At 49.2% G+C, this 20137-nt stretch overlaps 2 protein-coding genes across 2 annotated transcripts in view; one reads left to right on the top strand and one right to left on the bottom strand.

Moving 5' to 3' along the window:
• The window catches only part of LOC135390539 (uncharacterized), a 30206-nt gene extending 21973 nt beyond the window's left edge, over nucleotides 1–8233 (top strand). The window contains exons 24-40 of the mRNA XM_064620234.1: nucleotides 93–274; nucleotides 451–597; nucleotides 714–831; nucleotides 905–1059; nucleotides 1306–1461; nucleotides 1546–1756; nucleotides 1855–2107; nucleotides 2246–2515; nucleotides 3319–3709; nucleotides 3778–4096; nucleotides 4279–4404; nucleotides 4774–4992; nucleotides 6034–6395; nucleotides 6476–6793; nucleotides 7291–7532; nucleotides 7590–7812; nucleotides 7918–8233. Of these exons, the coding sequence (XP_064476304.1) occupies nucleotides 93–274; nucleotides 451–597; nucleotides 714–831; nucleotides 905–1059; nucleotides 1306–1461; nucleotides 1546–1756; nucleotides 1855–2107; nucleotides 2246–2515; nucleotides 3319–3709; nucleotides 3778–4096; nucleotides 4279–4404; nucleotides 4774–4992; nucleotides 6034–6395; nucleotides 6476–6793; nucleotides 7291–7532; nucleotides 7590–7812; nucleotides 7918–8130 (3905 nt within the window). The 3' untranslated portion in view covers nucleotides 8131–8233. The remainder of the gene's footprint in view (nucleotides 1–92; nucleotides 275–450; nucleotides 598–713; nucleotides 832–904; nucleotides 1060–1305; nucleotides 1462–1545; nucleotides 1757–1854; nucleotides 2108–2245; nucleotides 2516–3318; nucleotides 3710–3777; nucleotides 4097–4278; nucleotides 4405–4773; nucleotides 4993–6033; nucleotides 6396–6475; nucleotides 6794–7290; nucleotides 7533–7589; nucleotides 7813–7917) is intronic.
• A 1707-nt stretch (nucleotides 8234–9940) lies between these two features.
• Nucleotides 9941–11914, bottom strand: LOC135390862 (phospholipase ABHD3-like). Its single transcript, XM_064620809.1, has 3 exons — nucleotides 11492–11914; nucleotides 10760–11080; nucleotides 9941–10584 (listed from the first exon to the last, which is right to left on the bottom strand). Exons 1-3 carry the CDS (start codon nucleotides 11858–11860, stop codon nucleotides 10063–10065), a joined length of 1212 nt encoding a protein of 403 aa, XP_064476879.1. The 5' UTR covers nucleotides 11861–11914; the 3' UTR covers nucleotides 9941–10062.
• Nucleotides 11915–20137: the final 8223 nt, after the last annotated feature.

Below are 20137 nucleotides of genomic sequence, written 5' to 3'. Positions count from 1 at the left end.
AGGTCAAGTACGAGTGAGCACAACGACATTTCCGACATTTGGCAGCGCACGATGTGCAAGAATATTCTTCGCCGGCGTGTCACTCATTTCAGACCAGAACTTCGAGTGGCAAAAGATCTACACTTACGCCCTGAACAAGGACAACGTGAATGCCTTCGAGCTCATGCTATCGTTGGCCGCCTTTTCAATCTTCTGTCCCATCCTCATCTGGTACTTGGAGGTGGTTCTACCATGGACAACCACTGCTCCGTTACCCGTCTATTTTCCTTTCATGGTAAGGGCCGTCTGGTGTCAGTCGAATACGGGCTACCGTGAACGCAAAACGATGGGAGTCTACGGCATGCCGAAACCACGTTGACCACGTTATATTGAGCAGCTAGTGCTCATTGTCCGCTGAGTATACCTAATGGTTACCAAGCTCTCCAATAACTACGCGTTTTTCGCGTTTAGCGGAGTTACTGGATTCCACCGGAGACGGAATACGTGCCATCGCAAGAAAGTAAGTCCGACAAAGAGAGCGAGGAACTTGCCGAAGGACACTTTGAAGAGGAACCTAGACATCTCCTCTTGGTTGTGGAAACTTCAGCCATATGTAAGGTTAGTTCAGCGAGGTAGCCGATACCCCCTGGGTCGTCATTTCGACGCGCTGGACACTGTGCTATTACCTGAACAAAAGTAAAGGAACTAAATTCTGCTGATAAATTTTCTTGCAGAAATACCACCGAAAGCTCGTGGTGGACCACGTGACAATGCGTCTGTACCAGAACCAGGTCTTCGTGCTACTAGGTCATAGCGGGTCCGGAAAGTCTACGCTGGCTGAAATGTTAGGGGGTAATGAAAAAAAAAACATTCCTGCTGTTGGGGCATCGATAATTTCACACCATCCCTGGACACTCTTTGATAGGCTTGACGCGTCCATCATCTGGCACCGCAGTTATCGAGGGCTTCGACCTACTCACTCAGCATATAGACGCTCTCTTTAATGTCTGCATCTGCATGCAAAAGAACTGCCTGTACGATGAACTCACCCTGCAGGAACATCTCTATTACTTCGGCAAGGTAAGATCCCCTTCAAATCAAGCAACATTTGGGGCTTTGTATCGCAACTCTCGAACTTACGAATACGCAGTGCGCGCGACAGTATTTGACACGTTGTAGTGGGTTTCTGGATCGCGTCGTGTATCGATACTCGGGAAAACCGTATAAGTCACTGGAATAAGTCATTTTCGAGGCACTGCTTTTCTTTCTCGCTTTGGTAATGAACTGGTAAAATCAATTATGATCACAGTGGGGTAAAACTTGCAGATGCAAGGTTTGCCACTGGACTTGTTGACAGAACAGACGGACATCCTCGTCAAGCAGCTGCGTCTCACGGAGGCCCTGAAGTTTTACCCGAGGAATATGACTGTATCTGTCAAACGCAAGCTGTGCATAGCGATGTCAGCCATTGCGGAGCCTAAGGTAACTATACGCTTGGCTAGCGCCCTTGCTGCTGTCTTCCAGAGCCATAGGTGGCAATTCTCATAGATGACCGTTTGATTTAAGGTCCTCATACTGGACGAACCGACTGCTGGCCTCGACATCATTAGCCGTCACGAAGTGTGGGAACTGATTCAAAAGCTTCGCAGTTCCAGCACCATCCTTATCACCACTCAGGACATGGAGGAGGCTGATGTACTTGCCGATCGTATCGCTATCATTGCTGACGGCGGCATTCGCTGCTGCGGTTCACCCGCTTTCCTAAAGAAACAGTTCGGTGGGCTATTGTCTAACGATTGGCATTGGGGGCGCCACTACTGCCATTACGATGTTGCTAAAGCGACTTCCGAGTAAGCAACACTGCATGCTCCCTAGGCACGGGCTATCACCTGATGATCAAGAAGCGTCAGAAGGCGTGCAATGTCGAAGCCATTCTGTTGGTAACTAGGTCCTACATCGGAAGTGTTCAGATCGCCGCAGATTTTAGTGGAGTTCTTCGCCTGTCGCTCGGGGTGTCCACGTCCGAGGGTTTCGTGGAGATGTTCAAGGTCCTCGAACGGTTCCAGGCAAAGCTTGGAATCATAGCCATGACTGTTGGTGTCACCACTATGGAAGACGTCTATATCAAGTAAGGAACCGTACCTTAGTTGTGACCCTAGTCTAGTTCTAATACCTGCAAACTTCCTTGTGATGGGAACGGTCCATGGACGGCTCTGCGTAGCAGTGATATACGCAAACATTCATTAAAATGTCTGTTCTCTCTGAGGATTGCGAACGAAATGGCCGAACAGCACATATGTCGGGTGAAGGAAAACAGCGAGGACACTACCTCATCAACCGTACCTCTGGAAGAAGCGGACTTCCAAAGTGTCATTGCTCTGTGCAATCAGAAGGCTCCTCGTGCCTCGGTCGTTCAACAGACGCGGGCTCTCCTTACCAAGCGGCTCCAGTACACATACAAGCAGTGGCACCTCCCTGTTGTAGGAATAGTCTTCCCCTGCCTTATATTCCTAAGCCAGCGCGTGCTCCGCACCACGTGAGTTTCTAATGCCTTCGTGGATCCTTCCTTAAAGGGCAACCTCCATGGAGCGAATTTTTGCAACGAAGTTCGCGCGGCAGACTGCCACGCGCGTTCCGACGCCAGTTGTTCGCCGGCACCAGCTCCATGGAGCGAAAAATCAGCGGACGGCGCCGGGAAGTCATGCTGTGATGTCACTGTTGCCAGGGTACAAGGTGAAAGCTTAGTGAAATCAGTTGCTCGAAAAAGTGCATTTTATGTCACAAATTTTGCAACTAAATCCAACAACTGTCTGAAAAGATGCGCCCAGTAACGTACCGAAAGGTATATTCACTACTGCGAAAGGAAAACATGTTTTTTGGCAGAGAATGCCTCACGTTCTAACGATGGAGTTGGCGAAACAGCGAGCAGACGACAGCATCCAGTTGCAAGAAGAGGGCGATGACGATGATTCACGAGAGCAGACGACCACGTGCAGACGATCTGGCGTTGATTCGTAGCGGAAGAGCACTTTGATTGGTTCATCTGCAGTTGACGCTTCCGGAATCGCGGACGCAGGGCGAAAATATCTGGCATAGGCAGATCGGCGGCAAACGCTCACATTTTTGACGCCTCGCGCAAGGCGTCCGACGCTGAGCGAAGTTCGCAGGTTTTTCGCTGTACATTCGCTCCATGGAGGTTGCCCTTAACGCGTCTTTTGAGCATTCGTTCACTGCGGGCTGGGGGGGCATCTCCGCCACAGCTAAGCTTTCGACAGAGAAATTTCAGAGAGGATACCCTACAGAGAGCAGATGAGACAACGTTTCCCTCGTTGTGCACAGGACGAAGACTCAGAGCAGCACAGACACAGAAGTCGATTACAGTCTCACCCATCTGTACGAAGATACCCGCAAATGGAAAGCCATCATGTCCACTGACGATTCCATGAGCCTGCTGGCCAAGCGGAGCTACTTAACTCTGATCGAGGAGAAGGCCTATGACGTCATCAACATCCGCGACATTCCCGAATACCTGATCGAGCTGGGCAGCCAAGATATGAACCAGTACACGCAGTTCCTTGTGGGGGCCCAGTTCTACAACAGCTCCACGGACGGTATGGTGGCAGTGGCCTGGTATTCCGGCGAGGCCTTCCATACTGCGGTCATCTCTATGAACCTCGTACACACTGCCCTTTTGCGCAACGTCGGCAACGAAGCCAACACGGACATCAAGGTATGGCGTGGACGCGTGCTCCATAAGTAGGTTACAAGGCTTTGGTGGGAATCCACTCATCTATGCAGGTGACCGTGCGCATCGCCCCTACCACCGCTAGTGTGTCGCACGTGTTTGACGTCCACAGCGACCAGGCTACGCAGAACCTAATGATACAGATAACTCTGTTCTCCGCTTCCCTTGCCATCATGACCACCACGTACGGCATCTTTCCCGTCGTCGACCGCGTCACCCAGTCCAAGCACCTCCAACTGATGACTGGCCTTTCCAGCAGGACGTACTGGTTCGCGAACTTCATCTTCGACTATCTCTTCTACATGTTAGCCGTCGGAGGAATGGTTCCCGTCTTTGCCTTCCTGTTTCCCAAATTTACGAAACGGATGATATGTAAGTGTTCTCACAACCTCTATCACCTAAACGTTGTCATACCATGTTCGCGGAAGGACATGTTCAGGTACGGACCCAGTCTGAGAGGCGGAGGTCCAAAATTAATACTAAACTAATACATTCACACTGGACTACCAATATGCAGGAGGTCAACAATGTGCTCGACTGTTCATTTCTTACAGCTAGCATAGTCTTCATCTTCATGGCGTACGGAGCGTGCACAATACCACTGACGTACATCCTGTCCTTCATGACACAGTCTAAAGCAACCATGTTCTGCCTCATATGTGCTGCCACCTTTTTTAGTAGTAAGTACAATTCTTTGGCGGGAGACTCGTCTCGAAAGATGCCGACTGTGATAGACGACGGGAGCATTCGAAAAACGTCGAAAATCGAGCTATCGTCATAAGCACAATGGTACGAGCCTCCTTATATCATTCATTCTGCTCATAACAATAGCTTGACGAGAGGCAATCGATATAAGCAGGCCATCAAAATAATATTTTCAAACAATCCCTAGGCGTATGAAATTACGCAACTGGTGGTTTTCCGTACAAAACAGAGGTTTGCTACGTCGTATAGGAGCGCGTCTAGAAATTTAAATAAATTTCTGAATAAATTTCTTAGCTCTGCGCTATCTTCTGCGCGCTACGCCTTCACGTTAAACTTTCACGCAGGCGGGCTGACTGCTGCCCTGTTTATCCTGAAGGACACCTTAGAGACTTCAGGGTGGAAGAGGATCGCCGCATGGATCGATAGCGTCACTCCAATTATGAACCTCAATCCACCATACGCGTTGGTCCACTCCTTCCTGAGCAGCGCCAAATACATGATGATCAGGACGCTATGCGAATCGCACATCACCGAAGAGTACAGATACATCTGTGTCCGCGAAGGTATGTCTGCCGCGTAAGACTAAAAGGGCTAAAAAAAAACTCTGGAAATTATGATTATAAGGCCCTAAGATACATATTCAAGCAAAAAGGAGGAGCGCTGGTCAGCAGGAGAGCATTGAATCTCGCGGGCCAGAGAAACTGTTTCTATTAGCTGCCAGTCTCCGACGTCACGTCTTCCGTCCAATGGTGACGCCCGCCCGTTTTTAATTCTTTTTGTCGTTGTATTTGGCGCCGCCCGTCCCGCATCTGACAAAGCAGTCGGCCGGTCGCCCTGCTCCCTTACCGTAGCAGGTCTTCTGCAATCGATAAAACCAGTCACAGCACGCGAGAAGAATCGGGGAGACATTGGGTGCGTTAAGTAGGCGTCCTTTTGGCGCACTCAAATCGGGGGTGCGACACACCAGGAGCGGCCACTAAACAGCAAAAAGCACCTTCGGAACGCTACCCTGCTCGCGCGCTGATTGTCTGCTCATGCAGTGCACTGACGGAGGACACGTTTGCTTAGTTACTTACAGACGCGTTAGAAGCTGTTTACTGAGAAGTTGGTTGCATGCTGGTGTGAAGATGTCCGCAGTAAAGCACCGCATTTCCCGCGAATAACAGCCGATGTCCGTGTGCAAGTTGTCCACGAAAGTCCGTATCTTGCTCCCAGCCCACACTTCGGAGGTCGTCCCGCGCCGTTGCTCAACAGGAAGTACGTCACGGAAAATCTGCAGCGGGCCGCTTGTCCCTCCTATGCACTGAAATGACCGCAATAAAACTGGTGCGCGAAAAGCGGCTCGGAATCTCTCACTCCCGGGAGCGAGAGTCGCGCTTGTGTCGCGTTTAAGTGAGTGTTGTCTGAAACAGTCGCTCACCGGGTCGCCTACTTAACGCTCCCATTGCTGGTGCTGTGTATACACTCTTGCAAGCAGAAAAATGTCCGCTTCCCCAAGGAAATATTTTGCCTGACGGTTCATGTATATCACGACTTGACTGCCACACTCACGCCGGCACATTCTAAGCGAAATCCAGCGATTATCAACACAGTTTATGGTGCAGGTACCACTTCTACTGCACAAGACGTGGAGCTGAAGAGCGAATTCGCGTCCGAATGTTGTCCACACTTCAACAGCCCAAAGAACAACCGCACGAGGATACCAGTCATCGAGTCACAGTTCAACATGTCATCATCCACTAGTTACATGATCGCCGAGGCTGTTCTCTTCTTTGCCGTCCTCACGTATTTCGACTCCGGAAGCTTTGGCCAGTTGCGAACGTACGTTCGCACCAAGGTCAGCCGCAAGCAGGCCGCGGCGGGCGAAGTGGACGAAGATGTTAAGGGAGAAGAGGATCGTGCCAGAGACCTAGTTACGAGCCGAAAATTCGACGCCGAAATGATGGGGGTGCTCGAGCTTTCCAAGGTCAGCTGGCCTATTCACTGCTACCGGTCTTGTCAGTGGTATCTTTGGACATCCCACGACGTTAATGTGTTCCTTCGCAGAAACACCGTAAGCAGTACGTGGTAAGCAATATCAGCTTCGTGGTGAAACACGGCGAGATCTTGGGCATTTTGGGCGGCTATGGAGCAGGCAAGACGACAGTGTTCCGCTTGCTAACGGGAGACCTGTCCGCGGATAAGGGCCAGGCTCTCATCAACACCCCGAACGGCGTCACTTCGCTCCGAGGCAGCATCAGGGACTGGAAGAGCAACATCGGTTACTGCCCGGAACACGACGGTTTCTTGGAGCAACTCAGCGCCTGGGAAATGATGCTTTTGTTCGCCAGGTTGCGCGGCATTCCGGAGCGCATCATTTCACAGGTACAGTCGCATTTTATGCCTCTTGGTGTGTGCAAGAACAGTTGTAGAAGCGGCATCTCCAAAGCAAGACTGATGAAGCGAGACATGCAAGTGTCTCACGCATAACCTGACCTATGGAATGATGTGCTTCCGGATCGAGATCAAAATAACAGTGATGTGGATTTTTGTGCGAGTGTGAACGGGAACAGAAATGTGAATGGGCTACCAAAAGTGAATTAGAATCTGCAGCGATATCTACCATATACATGTTCGATTCAGCTTCCTAGAGAACCAGGGTCAAGAAAGGGGGTTGGCTAAGGGGTTTCAGACATCGTTAGCTATTGTCAATACGCGCTTGCCGCGTTGTAGCCTCAATCGAGAGGCAAAAGAAACATAAGCAAAAGCAAGGTCCCGGTCGCGTTCCTTGCATATTCAATTACTATTTCCAAGATTTCATTCAGAATGTCCGTCAGACAGCCCGTGCATTATGTATATCCTGACATTAGCTTTGCACGCAGGTAGTGATCCAGTTCCTTCGCATTGTGGACCTGGAGAAAATCATGTACGACCAAATCGAGACCTACAACGGTGGCAGCAAGCGGAAACTTTCTCTGGGTCTTGCGCTGATAGGACTGCCGCCCATCGTGATCCTCGACGAACCGACCACGGGGGTGGACGTCCTTTCACGTCAAAAGCTGTGGCACTCCCTGAGAAGCCTACAGACCTACGCTAACACTGCCATCATCATGTCTTCGCACAGGTAAGAATCTCCGCGGAACTCAAAACGGACTGTACAAGGAGCCGTCTTGTCCTGCAGTATAGAGGAGTGCGAGGAACTCTGTGAGCGCATCATTATCATGATGGACGGGCAGATTCAGTGCATCGGCACCATTCCTCACCTCAAAGCGAAGTTTGCACAGGGCTACACGTTAACCGTCAAGACCCACATGGAATACCGCGAAGACGAGGACTATATGAAGAAGGTCCTGAAGACCATAGAAAGCACGTTTCCGGCCATTAAGCTCCAGGAGTCCTACGAGGTATGTGACCATATTGCGCGTCTTAGAACCTGAGAGTGGCAAGCCAGTCAACACAGCCGAGCCACGGAGAAAGGCAATGGTTACGAAGCCTGGTTTCCATTGCAGGGCCATTTAGAGTATCACCTTCCGAATATTGGCCTCACGTGGAGCCAGATGTTTTCCATGGTGGAGTTCCTGCGGAAGAAGCTCAACCTTCTCGACCTCCTGTTGAGAAACACCACACTGGACCAGATCTACGTGACCCTGGCTAAGAAGGAAGAAGGTCGAAGGATAGAGTTCGATGAAGACTACGAAGAAGTAGGCGAAGAGGTCAACTAATTCTATTCAATACTCGAGCGACTAAGTGAAATAACCGAACGGAAGAAATAATGCACTCATAAACTCTGCCTATCAAGAAATAATAATGCATTCATAAACTCTTCTTGTCAGTTTTGTGTTTGCGTCACTTGTGCCTGCATTATGGAGTAAAACTGCTGGGTTGCTTCTTGCGCAACTCGATAAACCAACCCGGGTTAAGCAAGTTGGGAAGGAGGTTGAGGCATGACAGAAGACACGCTTGCGCACACGCGCTTGCCCGAACATGTATTCAAACGTGTATGGCGCATGTATAGGGCTCTGTCACACTGGTTATACAATTCTTGTTGGACAACATTGTTTGGTCCAAACGCTTGTATGATTATACATAGTCTCGAACATATGTTGTTCGAACGTCGGTCACACTGGTTATACAACTTCACAGTCAGAGTGTCACATTAAGCAACCGAAGAGACCAAGACCGGGCTGGACTTGCTTATTTTCGATTGTCTCATGAGCTCGCCATTTTGAACGTACGTGCAACACAATGTCGCGAACACTTACTCGTGCGAACGAAAATTGTCGTGGCGAATACGCACGCTTATCCAACTTGTCCATCACCGTTTTTCGTCAGTGCCCAAATATGTACATCGTTTTGTGTTAGTCAGAGCGCTTGCTTGTATGAGGGCACAGTCACACTGTTTAAACACACACGTGCTTTAAAATGCTAAAAATATGCACATATGTGGGAAGTATTCCCATCCAAATATACACCGATAAGTCCCGCTTCCAACACTGCAAATACAGCAATCAGCACCTCTCGCCTTGGCCTTGGAATTATTCTTTTCCTGCTTTGGCTACGAAACGAGATTCGCTGGAACTTCCGCACTTGACGGGCATTGAAAAGCCGATTGGATGTGGCGTGCTGGCAGCTTTCATTCATGAGGAATAAAAAACATCACGACAATCTCGTTTCTGTCTGGCGCGCCGTCCACGCTATACCTTCTAAAATTACACGGCGGCCATGCACTAAACAGGTGTACACGATCGCGTCGGCTGCAATACCTGGTCGGAGAAAGTATTCGCCAAACACCGTCCTCCGTGGGACAGTTCCGTGGGACGAAAGCGAAATCGTTCCCGATTTCGCCTTTTTTCTGGCCGCCTTCTATTTCTCATATTCACAGGTCGTTGACGGCTGATAGCTAGCGGCAAGACGATATATATGTGCAGTAGGGAAATACAAGTGGCGACCGGCTTGCCGCAAAGGTAAACAAATCATTCAGCATTGCGGCATTTTATGCAAAGTCCATTCCAGTCTCACGCGAAAGTGATAGGACAACACACAAATAACACTATTCTTGGTCATCCTCTTTGTGGGTTCTGCCTCACCGCGAGAACAAAAGCTAGCGTTGAATCGGTAGCGTACGGTATAGGTATAGAGAGGATAGAGAGGCAGCGAGCGAGCTGGTGGTATAGATCCATAAACTCGAGACTGGGGGACAAAAAAAAAGACAACACAGTTGTTTTTTGTCCCCCCAGCCTCGGGTTTTTATGTTATGGGCGTAGGTATTGAGGAAGATCACCGATCGCAATCGTCCCCATCGCTCTGACCATCGCGCGTGACCGCGCCCAATTCATTCTGGTCTCGGCTTCGATCCTTTCCGGCTGCTACACCTGTCTCGGCTATGTTTTTTTCTTTTTTTTTTCTTTTTTTTTGCGGACTGAGGACACTGAGCGGATGGTGGTCCAGCACTTATTGCGGCACTACGTCCAGACGCTTGTACTTTTCATGGTTCTGCACAGACATCTACGGCAATTGACAATGAGTCCAAGGTGCATCAAAAGAATAATTCTATTCCTCCATTGCAAAGTACACCAAATACGCTTCATATTGGTTGCCACTATCATTCAAACAATTTTGTCGGTCGTCCATCCGTTCGTCTCACCGTCGACGTATTATACTTGCACAGCCATCTCTTCCCTTTCGCCCCAGTCCAGAGCGACATTATCGATCGGCAAATCTTTCAGGTTATTCCTCATCGCATACTCCAACAGGGCCTTAATGAACCTCGCCGCAAAACGTTCCGAATAAAACGGCGGCGTCGGCAAGAGCAAGCCATCGACGAAACCAAGATGACCCCCACGTGGCAACAGGACCGCCGCGACGAAATACGTCTCTACGATCTCGTGGACGGGCATCGCTTCCTGGGGAACGAATATGTCGTCGGTTGCCGTGAGAAAGAGCAGGGGTCGACGCACCGTGCCCAACTTTCCGTTCAGACAAGACGCCCTGTAGTAGGCTTCTACGGTTGGAAAGCCCAGGAGCGGGGCGGTACAACATGCGTCGTATTCCTTAACGGTCCAGCACTGGGTCACGGGAGCGATGTCCAATTTTCCCTCTATGACGTCGCGGTTTCGCTTGACGAGGTCGACGAGGTAGCGTGCGAGGTAGTGGTTGACGATGAGGTTGGGTCCCACCTTTGCCAGGGAAAGGCAAAAGACAAAATTAAAAGGAAGGCAAAGATGTTCTTACGATAGGCTACTTCATGGGCCTATGGCTAAAGTCAACGTGCTACTTAGAAGACCGAACTCCAGGTGGCGCAGAGTTCATTCTCGTACAAGGTTTTATTTTCGTTCATGCATGTTCCCGTACCTTATGCAAATTGTCCGTCGCAGCCTGAATATCGGTCGGCGTAGATATGGCGAGCGCCGCATCCACCAGGGACTCGTCGCCCATCTGCGAGAGGTAGTGCGAGAGTACTACTCCCCCGAGCGAGTACCCGACACCCAAGATCGGAGAGGACGGGTACTCTCGCTTGATTGCACCCAGGGCGTCAGCCAAGTCGTCCGTGCTCAGGCAGGACAGCATGCGGTGTGTCTTCAAGGGAACGCCGCCGTTACCACGATGATTGAAGACCACGCACCGGCAACGCAGCGTCCGGATCAAGGGAACGAGTGTCTTGAAGTAGTATGCCTACGGAGTGAGATGCCTAAGGTCAGTGGTGCGAAGAGCGTAAGTCGTTGAAAGGGACAAAGATTAAAGGGGTACAGGGGATTAGGGAATAAAGGGGATAAGGTTTATAAATCAGTTCGCGTTTTCGAATCCTACTGTTCCTGCACTAAGTCACAGCACAGGAAGAGGGACGAAGACCACCACGTTGGTATCCCTACAAACAATGACGAAACGCCGTCGAAACAATTTGGGGGCCATTCCTGTGGTAGTTGTCTCAGTGCATCCTTCACCGTTCTGGTGCCCCTTAGGTTTCTCAAGAATCAGCGAGGGCACAAAAGCTGCTTATGGCTTATGGCACGCAGGTGGTGCGTGTCGGACTTTCGGAAGGCTAAACCTGCGACATCCGCTGGCCACTTGGTCAAGACTATGTACCTGACTGTCGCCCGTTATACCAGGCATCAGGATGATTGTGGGTCTATCCGACGGAAGCGGCTTCTCCTCGGGCAGCCAGTCCAGGGCGCAGACACCTCCATCGGACAGAGTGAGGAGCTGACGCGTGTATGATATGTCTGGTTGCCTCTTCTGCAGCAGATGGGCCATGAGAGATTGAGCATTGCTGGAGAAGCACCAGACAGTTGGAAGGAAGCGCTCGAAGAGGAAGGCGCACCGTCTGAGGAGGAAATTTCGAAAGGGTCCTTCCCTGCAGACCAACCGGGGCTTCTGGGAAGACGTGACGACGTAGTAGATGGCAATGATGGTTCCGAAGACGGAGATGACGAACGCCTTGCTACAATGAGGCATGGCGACCGAATGTCTCGAACAGAATCGAATGCGTTCTTACGCAATTTCCCCCGTCGTCTTCTTCCTTCGTCATCGAGGATCCAGTCGAACTTCCGTCATACCTCCGCACAAAGACACCGAGGTTTGCAGACTCTCAAATGGTCCATCGGAAGATGCCTTCCACGTCCAATCTGAATCTTGGAAACTTTCAATCAACGAGTGAGGTCTATTGACACGCCCGGCGATAAAGGCATATCAAGAAGGGCAAAGAAAGCGTTCCGTTCCCGCCCCGAAAAAGTCACCGACCATTACCCGCTGTCATTTTGCATTTATTTTCTTCTTACTGTAGTTTTTTTTTTTTTCTCTCTTTTTTTTTATCACGATTACGGCTTAGATGTTCAGTTGCTGCTTCGTGCTTCGCGTCGTACTGCGTTGTACTATGGCTATGATATTTTGCGAATGAAGAAAATAAAAAGAAATTGTTCAAATCATGACGCAGTGTTCCTTTCTAAGATCACTCCCTTTAATAAGTTACTAGTCAGGCACTCATATTTCAATACTCACTCACCCTGACGGGAGGACATCACGTTCCACGTGACCTTCCGACGCCACTCGCTCAAACGTCGCCCACCTACGCATTGCTGATGAAGGCCCAATAAGGCCGAAACAGCTGTCCAATGCTGGTGTGGCGACGTTTGGGACTTATAAACACATGTTCAACGTGCAGCCAAAGAGCGTATGCTATTTTTCTTCACTCATATTTCAATAATCGATCGTTCTTCAAAAAATAGGCCTACACAGTAAAATGGTCCAGTATTCCCATTCGCTCAGTTCAAAACAATAAAACAGCCTACAAAATTATCATTACACTGCCCTTAAAGCCTTTACAGAAGAAGACTCCCGTTCGTCTTTTTCCCACGGCTGAATAGTTTTTACAAGCAGTCCGTTTTCTTCTTTCGATTCATTCGTCAAAGTGATTCAATCACGTCATTTGCGTGACAGGCGTGAAGAGATGCACCTCGGACAACAGAGAACAACAACGCCACCACCACTACATCTGTCAGGGACTGCACGTCCGAGGAATGTGGGGTCAAACGGTTTGTTCGCCGTGAACACAATGGCCACCGATGGCACCTAACTTCCTGGACGACGATGAACAAGGTGAAAGTTCTGAAGCGCCGATAATAAGCGTAAAGCAGACGGAGGTCAGGGCCTTTTGTTTCGGTTTCTCGGTCACGAAAGGACGGGAGAAAGTCCGGGGCAGCCGGACATAAGGTAATGCGATTACACTTCGTCCCCTAGCGGTGGTGTTAGGAATCTACTCTGTCAGTACCACGACCTACTAGATTATACTGACCATATGCCACAATCGGCAACTCCTATGCAGGAGCACTGACCATACCACAATCGGTAACTCCTGTATGCACGTCCGCATGATCCGTTAGGGGCGCTACAGATCCGCGATCTCCTTTATGATTGGATAGTGGAAATTTGAATTTTGAACTGGCAGAAGCGGACATAAGGCCGTAGCAGACCATATAAATCGGTCCAGGACGCACATTCCCGAGGGCGTCAGTTGTATGACGTTGCCCACATCTGTGAGGCCGACAACGACCAGCCCTTTCACAATCACCACCACCACCACCATGACAGCAACACGACAGCACACAGCTCCCATCGAAACGAATAGAATGATGATGAACTTACAATTTTAGCAAGAACGCATCTCCAGTGGGAAGTGACCACTCGTACTAAAATCATAAAATAACCTGAAGTACAATGTATAATCGAAATTCAAGAAGCGTGAACTGGTCGATGAGTAGCTTCCAAATTGCGGCACCTGGTACATCCTGATATGATTCGCTCACTAGCGATATGCCAGTGCCCCGCAAGTGTATAAGGCGACAACTGTTTTTCACCTGCCACGGATCCTTTCATCGTACAGGAGAGAATACATCCATTTCGCTCTTTGGGCGTGCAGGCCTCGACGAAAATGAAGGCGTGTGCGTAATTGAAAACTCGGGTTTCTGAGATATTAATTTCGATCTTCTTCTGTCCGCCGCAGGGCGTGCCTTACTTCCTCATTGTCTGTTTAACGAAACTTTCCTTTGAGGGCAACTCTTGCTCGCTTCCAACGAGGTGGTTTACCGAGACTACTATCGCGAAACCTGGACATCACAAATGCGATGCTTCCCTGATCTTCTTATAACGTTTCATGACCCAAGACGCTCGCATGACGACCAACGCGAAATGGGGCTCAGAACGGCCATTAAGATTTCAAAATCGGGGATGAAAGTATTCCGCGGAACAGTGCAAGAACATCACAGATCCGATCGAGCGATAAGGGTTGTTATTCAGAGCGTGCAGCGAATACCACTTAATGGTCTGCTCGTGCCCATCACCTCTTTCGTTTCGCTGTCGTCTGCTAATGCACTTCACAATAACTTGCAAACAATCGTCTGCGAAACGGACGCTCTCGTTTTAGCAGGCGATTCACATACTTAGACGATGTGGATTTCGCTGCTGCGAATACGAAGTGTTTGCCCAAAAAATGTATCTGAATGGTACTACCCAAATATTCCTCCAACGGAATTCGTTTCTACTGTTAACTGTGAACGTTTACTCAACTGAAACAGCGATCCTCTTCGCTGCGACTAAGCATGCAGGGCTTAGATCAGGGTCCTTGCGCTTTGAGATCAGATGCCTTATCACAGCTTTGAAAGGGACTCCTGTCTCTACGTCATAATACACATAGTGAGTATATGCACGCCACCGGTGTTCCGGACACCGTTGTTCCCCGCCGATTCTCCGACTCTTACAGTACGTTCACACGAGCGACATGCCCCGCAGAAGCGGAAGACGCGAAAAACGTCATAGCTTTCTGAGCGCGAGCGCTCAACGTCCCGTATTCACGTACACTGCTAGCCGTGGGGAATATCCTGCGACACAGCCACAAGATATTCCGTAGCAGACGACAGGAAAACGCGCTGACGGTGTCGTCTGCGAAGCGTCGTCTGCTAAGTGCACAGTACGCCACTCCCGATATTTCGCACCGTGTGAATGCTCAACGTAACACGGGACGGAACATCGTCTCTGTGAGCAGCGTTTTCGCTTTTTCTCCCACTAGAATCTTCCGTAAGGATGTCACTCGTGTGAATACACAGTTAGGGGGCACCTCAGTGCCGTCACCCATACAGCGCACGGCTTTAAAAAAATCACCCAACAGTTAAAACTCAATCGCACAAGCTGCTCGCGTAACCCGGCAGAAGACAAATCCATTCAAACGGCTTCCATCAAAAGGCAATATGACAGACATTCCCATCACAAGAGCCTCGCAGACAAAACGCAAAACTTTTTCGCCCAACCAACAAGACTCGATTGTCTTCTGCGTTTGTCTCGCTATCTCTGCGGTAGTCGCTCTTTTGTGCAAAGCGTCGCTTTGTTTTTGCTCTTTGCCCCCAATCTCACAACGTCGCCAGCATTTCTCACTGGCGCAGCTGTCGCCGGCAAAAACGTACTGACAGTGTAAAAAGTATTAGAACTTGGCAACTATTCGTGCGGGTCACGCGACCACTCCCTCGACGACCGCGTTATTTGACGAGCACCAATTACGGACCTAACACTGCCCTGGATTTTCGATCTGCGTTGCATCACGAAAGGCATCGGCGCGGCAGAGGTCAGCCGAGTGGACGTCAAAAGTCGCCGTCACTTTAGAGGCGAGAAAGTGGGGTCACCTGCGTGAAATGCCTAATAAAATTACCAGCCTAGAAGCGTAGAAATCGTGATAGCTATCGTGATTGCGGTTCGTGTACTGATAAACAAATCACCTCGAGTGCTGGAGAAAGTACTAAGTAGTCAAGGGTTCTGACGTACGCGTGACTCATTCCGGTCAAGACGGACCATCAGGGAAGGAATACACGGTCACCGGGTTACTTATAAGCGAGACACGCGCGGCAAAAGTGTCACGTGATCTTCTTGAAGAACAGCATGTGAGAGATTCCTTGCTTTCGTGCAACCAATTTAAACAAAACGAATTGCGACCTATTCACCGGTTACTATAGCAACCGGTGAATAGAGTTCCTATAAAGTTCTGAATTTCTAGCCGTTTTTACAGTCCCGGGATTTCAGGATTTTAAAACCCCGGATTTATGTGTGTTTTGCTCTTCTGTCTTCTCGTTGCTCCTCAGTGACTACTATGTTCTGGCAAGGAGTATCCGAGACTGTTTTTTTTTTTTTTTTTTTTACTCTCAAATCAAAGTACGTATGACGAAAGGCAAAACAAACTGTGGCAACTGTGTGCAACAAAGCAACTGTGGCAAAGCAACTGCGGCGTACACACGTAAACAGTTGAAGAGAGGCCAGCAGCAAGGAGTGGGTTACACAGAGGTGTTAGTACAGAAGGAACTGTGCCGACCTTCGTCTGGAAAGACGTCGGAAACCCTAGGAAAAATCTGAAGCAGTGGTAGGATTCGAACCGAGCACCTCCCAGTCTTCAGCACGTAATGCCGTAATGCCGCTGCGTAATGCCGCTTCTACATTTTGTATAGTCCCACGGGTCGAAAGACTCCTTGCGACTTCCGTAGGTGTTTTAATGATACTTCATCTCTTTATGCTTTGCTCTTGTTCAAGGCTATGGGCTGTGTGGTGAGTTGGGCCAGCAGCGAACGATGTTTGTCATTTGTCGTCAACGGTGTGTTCGGCTTCAGGCCGACAGGTATTGCAACAGGTATTTTTCGCGGAAGCGACGCCTGAAAACAAAGATCGGTAACAGTTTGTTCTTTACTTTTTACGCGTACCACCTGCCGTTCGTTGTCAGGAAAACCGAAATTTATTATCCCGAAATCCCGAGATTTTCGGGACCTGAAAGTAAGTAGGGATCCCGGGATCCAAACACTACCTGTTGCCACCTCAAAAGTAGTGACGCCACCTGACGCAAGCGTTCAACCTAAAAGAACACTACATCTATGTCCCGCCTTACGTTTGTTCGTATTGGTTGCGATATTCCAGCCGCATCACTCGACGTCGCGACAAGTAGTGCGCCGATACCGGTACCATGGGACAAAGCGCACCTGCTCTACGATGATAGGAGAACGGTAGGCAGCATCTGGGTGGCGCTGCAGTATAATTTCCCCGGCGGAGTGACTGTGTTAGGGTTGTCGAACTATATTCTCTCAACTCTATATCTGCACCCATCTTCCTGTGAACGCGTCTAAACATGAACCGTCACAGCTAGTTACAGCGACATCGTCATCACTACCAATCAGAACAAATTTAGCTCACCGACAGCTTCGCCTAAAGCGTCCTGCACTTTATACCTCGAACAGCAACAAGCCCCCCCACCCCGTGGAAATATTTTGAAAGACAGCTCCACACATTCTTTAATGGAACCCCGTGGCACTTAATAACTTTCAACGGATACGCAGAACAAAGAACTCAACATGACTGACGCAATACAAACGTTCGAGACATATATTTCATCCCGTGGTCAAGCAACAGAAAGGATGTGGGTTGGGAACGATATACCTGTCAGGCGGAAAGCCGCAAGAGGCACGGCCTCTGGTATTAGGGTGTGGACACCTTCAGAAGCCCCGTCAAACGTCGGACCGCTTAGGTATCATTACAGACTCTCAATGAAACATCTGTCCTGCCTCGTGTTGATGCTATCGCACATGTGCATGGGATCTCTTACGAGCGCGGCAGTGCTACGTTTTTCGTCAGAGATGTATGATTACGTTGTGCGCATGCCATTCCAGTTCACGCATAATGGTATCTTCCGCATGAGCGTGTCCATTCGCGCAACAGATGCGATTTGTAACCCGCGGACAGCACTAATGTTGCTCGTCGGAGATGTTGTCAGGCGGATAGAATTAACGCTACCTATAGCAACGCGTAGTTTGTGACATGAATTTCGGTGTCGTTAGCGTGGCGCTAAAACAAAAGTTTTGCAATGTTAATGTTCGAGCAAAAATAATGTAAAGCCATCAATAAAATGCGACACTGGGACTCGAAATATATGCGTGATCTTTTCAGCATGTTCCACCAGTTCCCCGTACCGTGTGTTCACACGAGCGACATCGTCACAGAAGATTCCAGTGGAAGAAAAAGCGAAAACACTGCTCACAGAGCGGAAGTTCCAACCCGTGTTCTATTGAGCATTCGTACGGCGCGGAATATCGAAAGTGGCGTCAGCTCACTTAGCAGACGACAGTTAGCAGACGACACCGTCAGTGTATTTTCCTGTCGTCTGCTACGGAATATCTTGTGGCTGCCCCCACGGTTAGTATAGGGTTAGCGGTGTACGTGAGGGCACGACGTTTGCTCACGTGACAGCAGAAAGCTACGACGTTTTTCGCATCTTCCGCTGTAGTATTCTCGGGAACGTCGAGCTCGTGTGATTCTAAATCGAAGCACACCATCGTGGTAGTTAGTGGAATACTAGCGTAGCTGTACCTCAGCGTAGGTGACGAGGACCAGAAACAGAGTACCTGTCTGCGGCACGTGTGGTTGCTTTCTCAAGCAAGACTGTTCGACAAATCAGAGTTCTACCACGTGTGTTCACTGAATCCACTGCAGTATGTCAGCGCCCCATCAATTCCCCTTATATTGCCTTCTGAAGCAGAGTAACTTCTTGTGGTGTACTCTATGTTATTTACTGTTATCCTTATTTCTTCACTTTTATAAACGCAGTTTTTTATCGTTACTCATTCCGCCGGATTCATGGCTGTCTCTTTTTCCACAGCATCGAGGGTTCCAAATAAACCAGAAGCCGTCTCGTACAGCCACAAGTAGCTTCAACAAAAAGTATCTCAACCCTCAGTAAAGAACCACATCGACCACGAAGCAGCCAATATTCAGAGGAGCAACCGGCAGATACAATGAATGAACAATAAGTATCTGCACGTTGTGTCAATCCGCGCAACAAAAGTTCCTCGGGCCACCTCATGACCTCTTGCGTTCCCTGCCTGAACACAGAGTATAACAGGGATGACGCAAATGTAGGCTTGCTCTTGTCGGAAATGCAAATGGAAATAAAGCGGGCAAAGCGTCAGTTGTGTCAGGCACTTGTCCCCCCCCCCCCCCCATCCCCCTCCCCACCTCAGTACCAAATAGAACAGCTGTCAAGCGGAAGACCCGACACGAAATATTCTCAAGGGGCTCTGGAACAGTCGAGCAACTCGTGCATAAAGTGTGATGGCGGGATAGATGGAAACTGCTTTTCTTGTTCCCACGTTTCGGAGATATTCCATGCGCCGACTTGTTGGGGGTGGGCAACTATCCCAAGCAGCACAATGTACTGAAAGTCGAGTGCAATAGGGGTGGACGGGTAGGTGGAAGGCCTTGAACAGAATTGTGAAACTAAAGAACATTGATAAAACACATACTGGCCACCCCTACTGCACTCGACTTTCAGTACATTGTGCTGCTTGGGATGTTAGATCGAGAGATGCAATCACCCGACTTGCATTCGTGAACGTGGCCACGTCAACGACCGAAACTATCTTCACAGCGTCACCGAAACACGTACCTAGGGTACAACAACAGATCGGTGATGACGATGTATCTATAGGGTACGCGCACGTGCGATGTATATATACAGCGTCGTTACAGATTTTTTTTTTTATATAAAATAGCTCTGAGCAGCGCTGATGCCGTTTTGGCAGGCGGGTTATGCGGCCAGCGTATGTAACCATTGGACTTATTAATTAGCTTATTTATTAGGTGTTATCTGGGAAATGCGAGATAGCAAAATTGGAGCCACACATTATTCAGATCCCATCGTCCTTATTAAACACCCTGAGAAGCGAATGTACCTTGATATAAATTGCCAAACTTCGCTATGCAGATGAGCTGAACGAACTGGCAAATAATTAACGCCTACCCCAAATATTGGTCGCCAAAAATTCAAATGATGACATAACGAAAACTTGGAGCCAAAACACAAGAACACGGAACAAGGACTTTGACGTCAGGTCCTTGTTCTGTGTTCTTGTATTTTGGCTCCAAGTTTTCGCTGCGTCGAGTTCGTACCAACGGGCTCGCCTTCCTGTTTTAGTTGATTGAAGTAACGGTCGCCGCTAATTTTGCTGCCTCGCACTTTCGGGAAAACATCTAATTAAAGTGTTAATTAATGAATTTTATGTAATTAGTCGACCCGTAGTCACACACGCTCTGTCTCACAGGACGTCCGCCTGGTTGCGTAACCCGCCCGCAAAATGCCATCAGTGCTGCTGTCGCAGTTTTTTTTATCTGTAACGGATAAAAAAAAACTGTATATACGTGGCTCATGAAGCCATTAAG

The sequence above is a fragment of the Ornithodoros turicata genome, chromosome 4 (genome assembly GCF_037126465.1).
Source record: "Ornithodoros turicata isolate Travis chromosome 4, ASM3712646v1, whole genome shotgun sequence".
NCBI classification, from domain to species: domain Eukaryota; kingdom Metazoa; phylum Arthropoda; class Arachnida; order Ixodida; family Argasidae; genus Ornithodoros; species Ornithodoros turicata.
This window is presented reverse-complemented; position numbering and strand designations above follow the sequence as displayed.

What these genes read in the sequence shown, in the direction of transcription:
- LOC135390862 (XM_064620809.1), bottom strand. Translation starts at nt 11,860, where the DNA reads ATGCCTCATTGTAGCAAGGCGTTCGTCATCTCCGTCTTCGGAACCATC. An exon ending in GTATAACGGGCGACAGTCAG is followed by an intron (nt 11,081 to 11,491) that starts GTACATAGTCTT and finishes CTCACTCCGTAG; the next exon opens with GCATACTACTTCAAGACACT. An exon ending in CGACGGACAATTTGCATAAG is followed by an intron (nt 10,585 to 10,759) that starts GTACGGGAACAT and finishes TCCCTGGCAAAG; the next exon opens with GTGGGACCCAACCTCATCGT.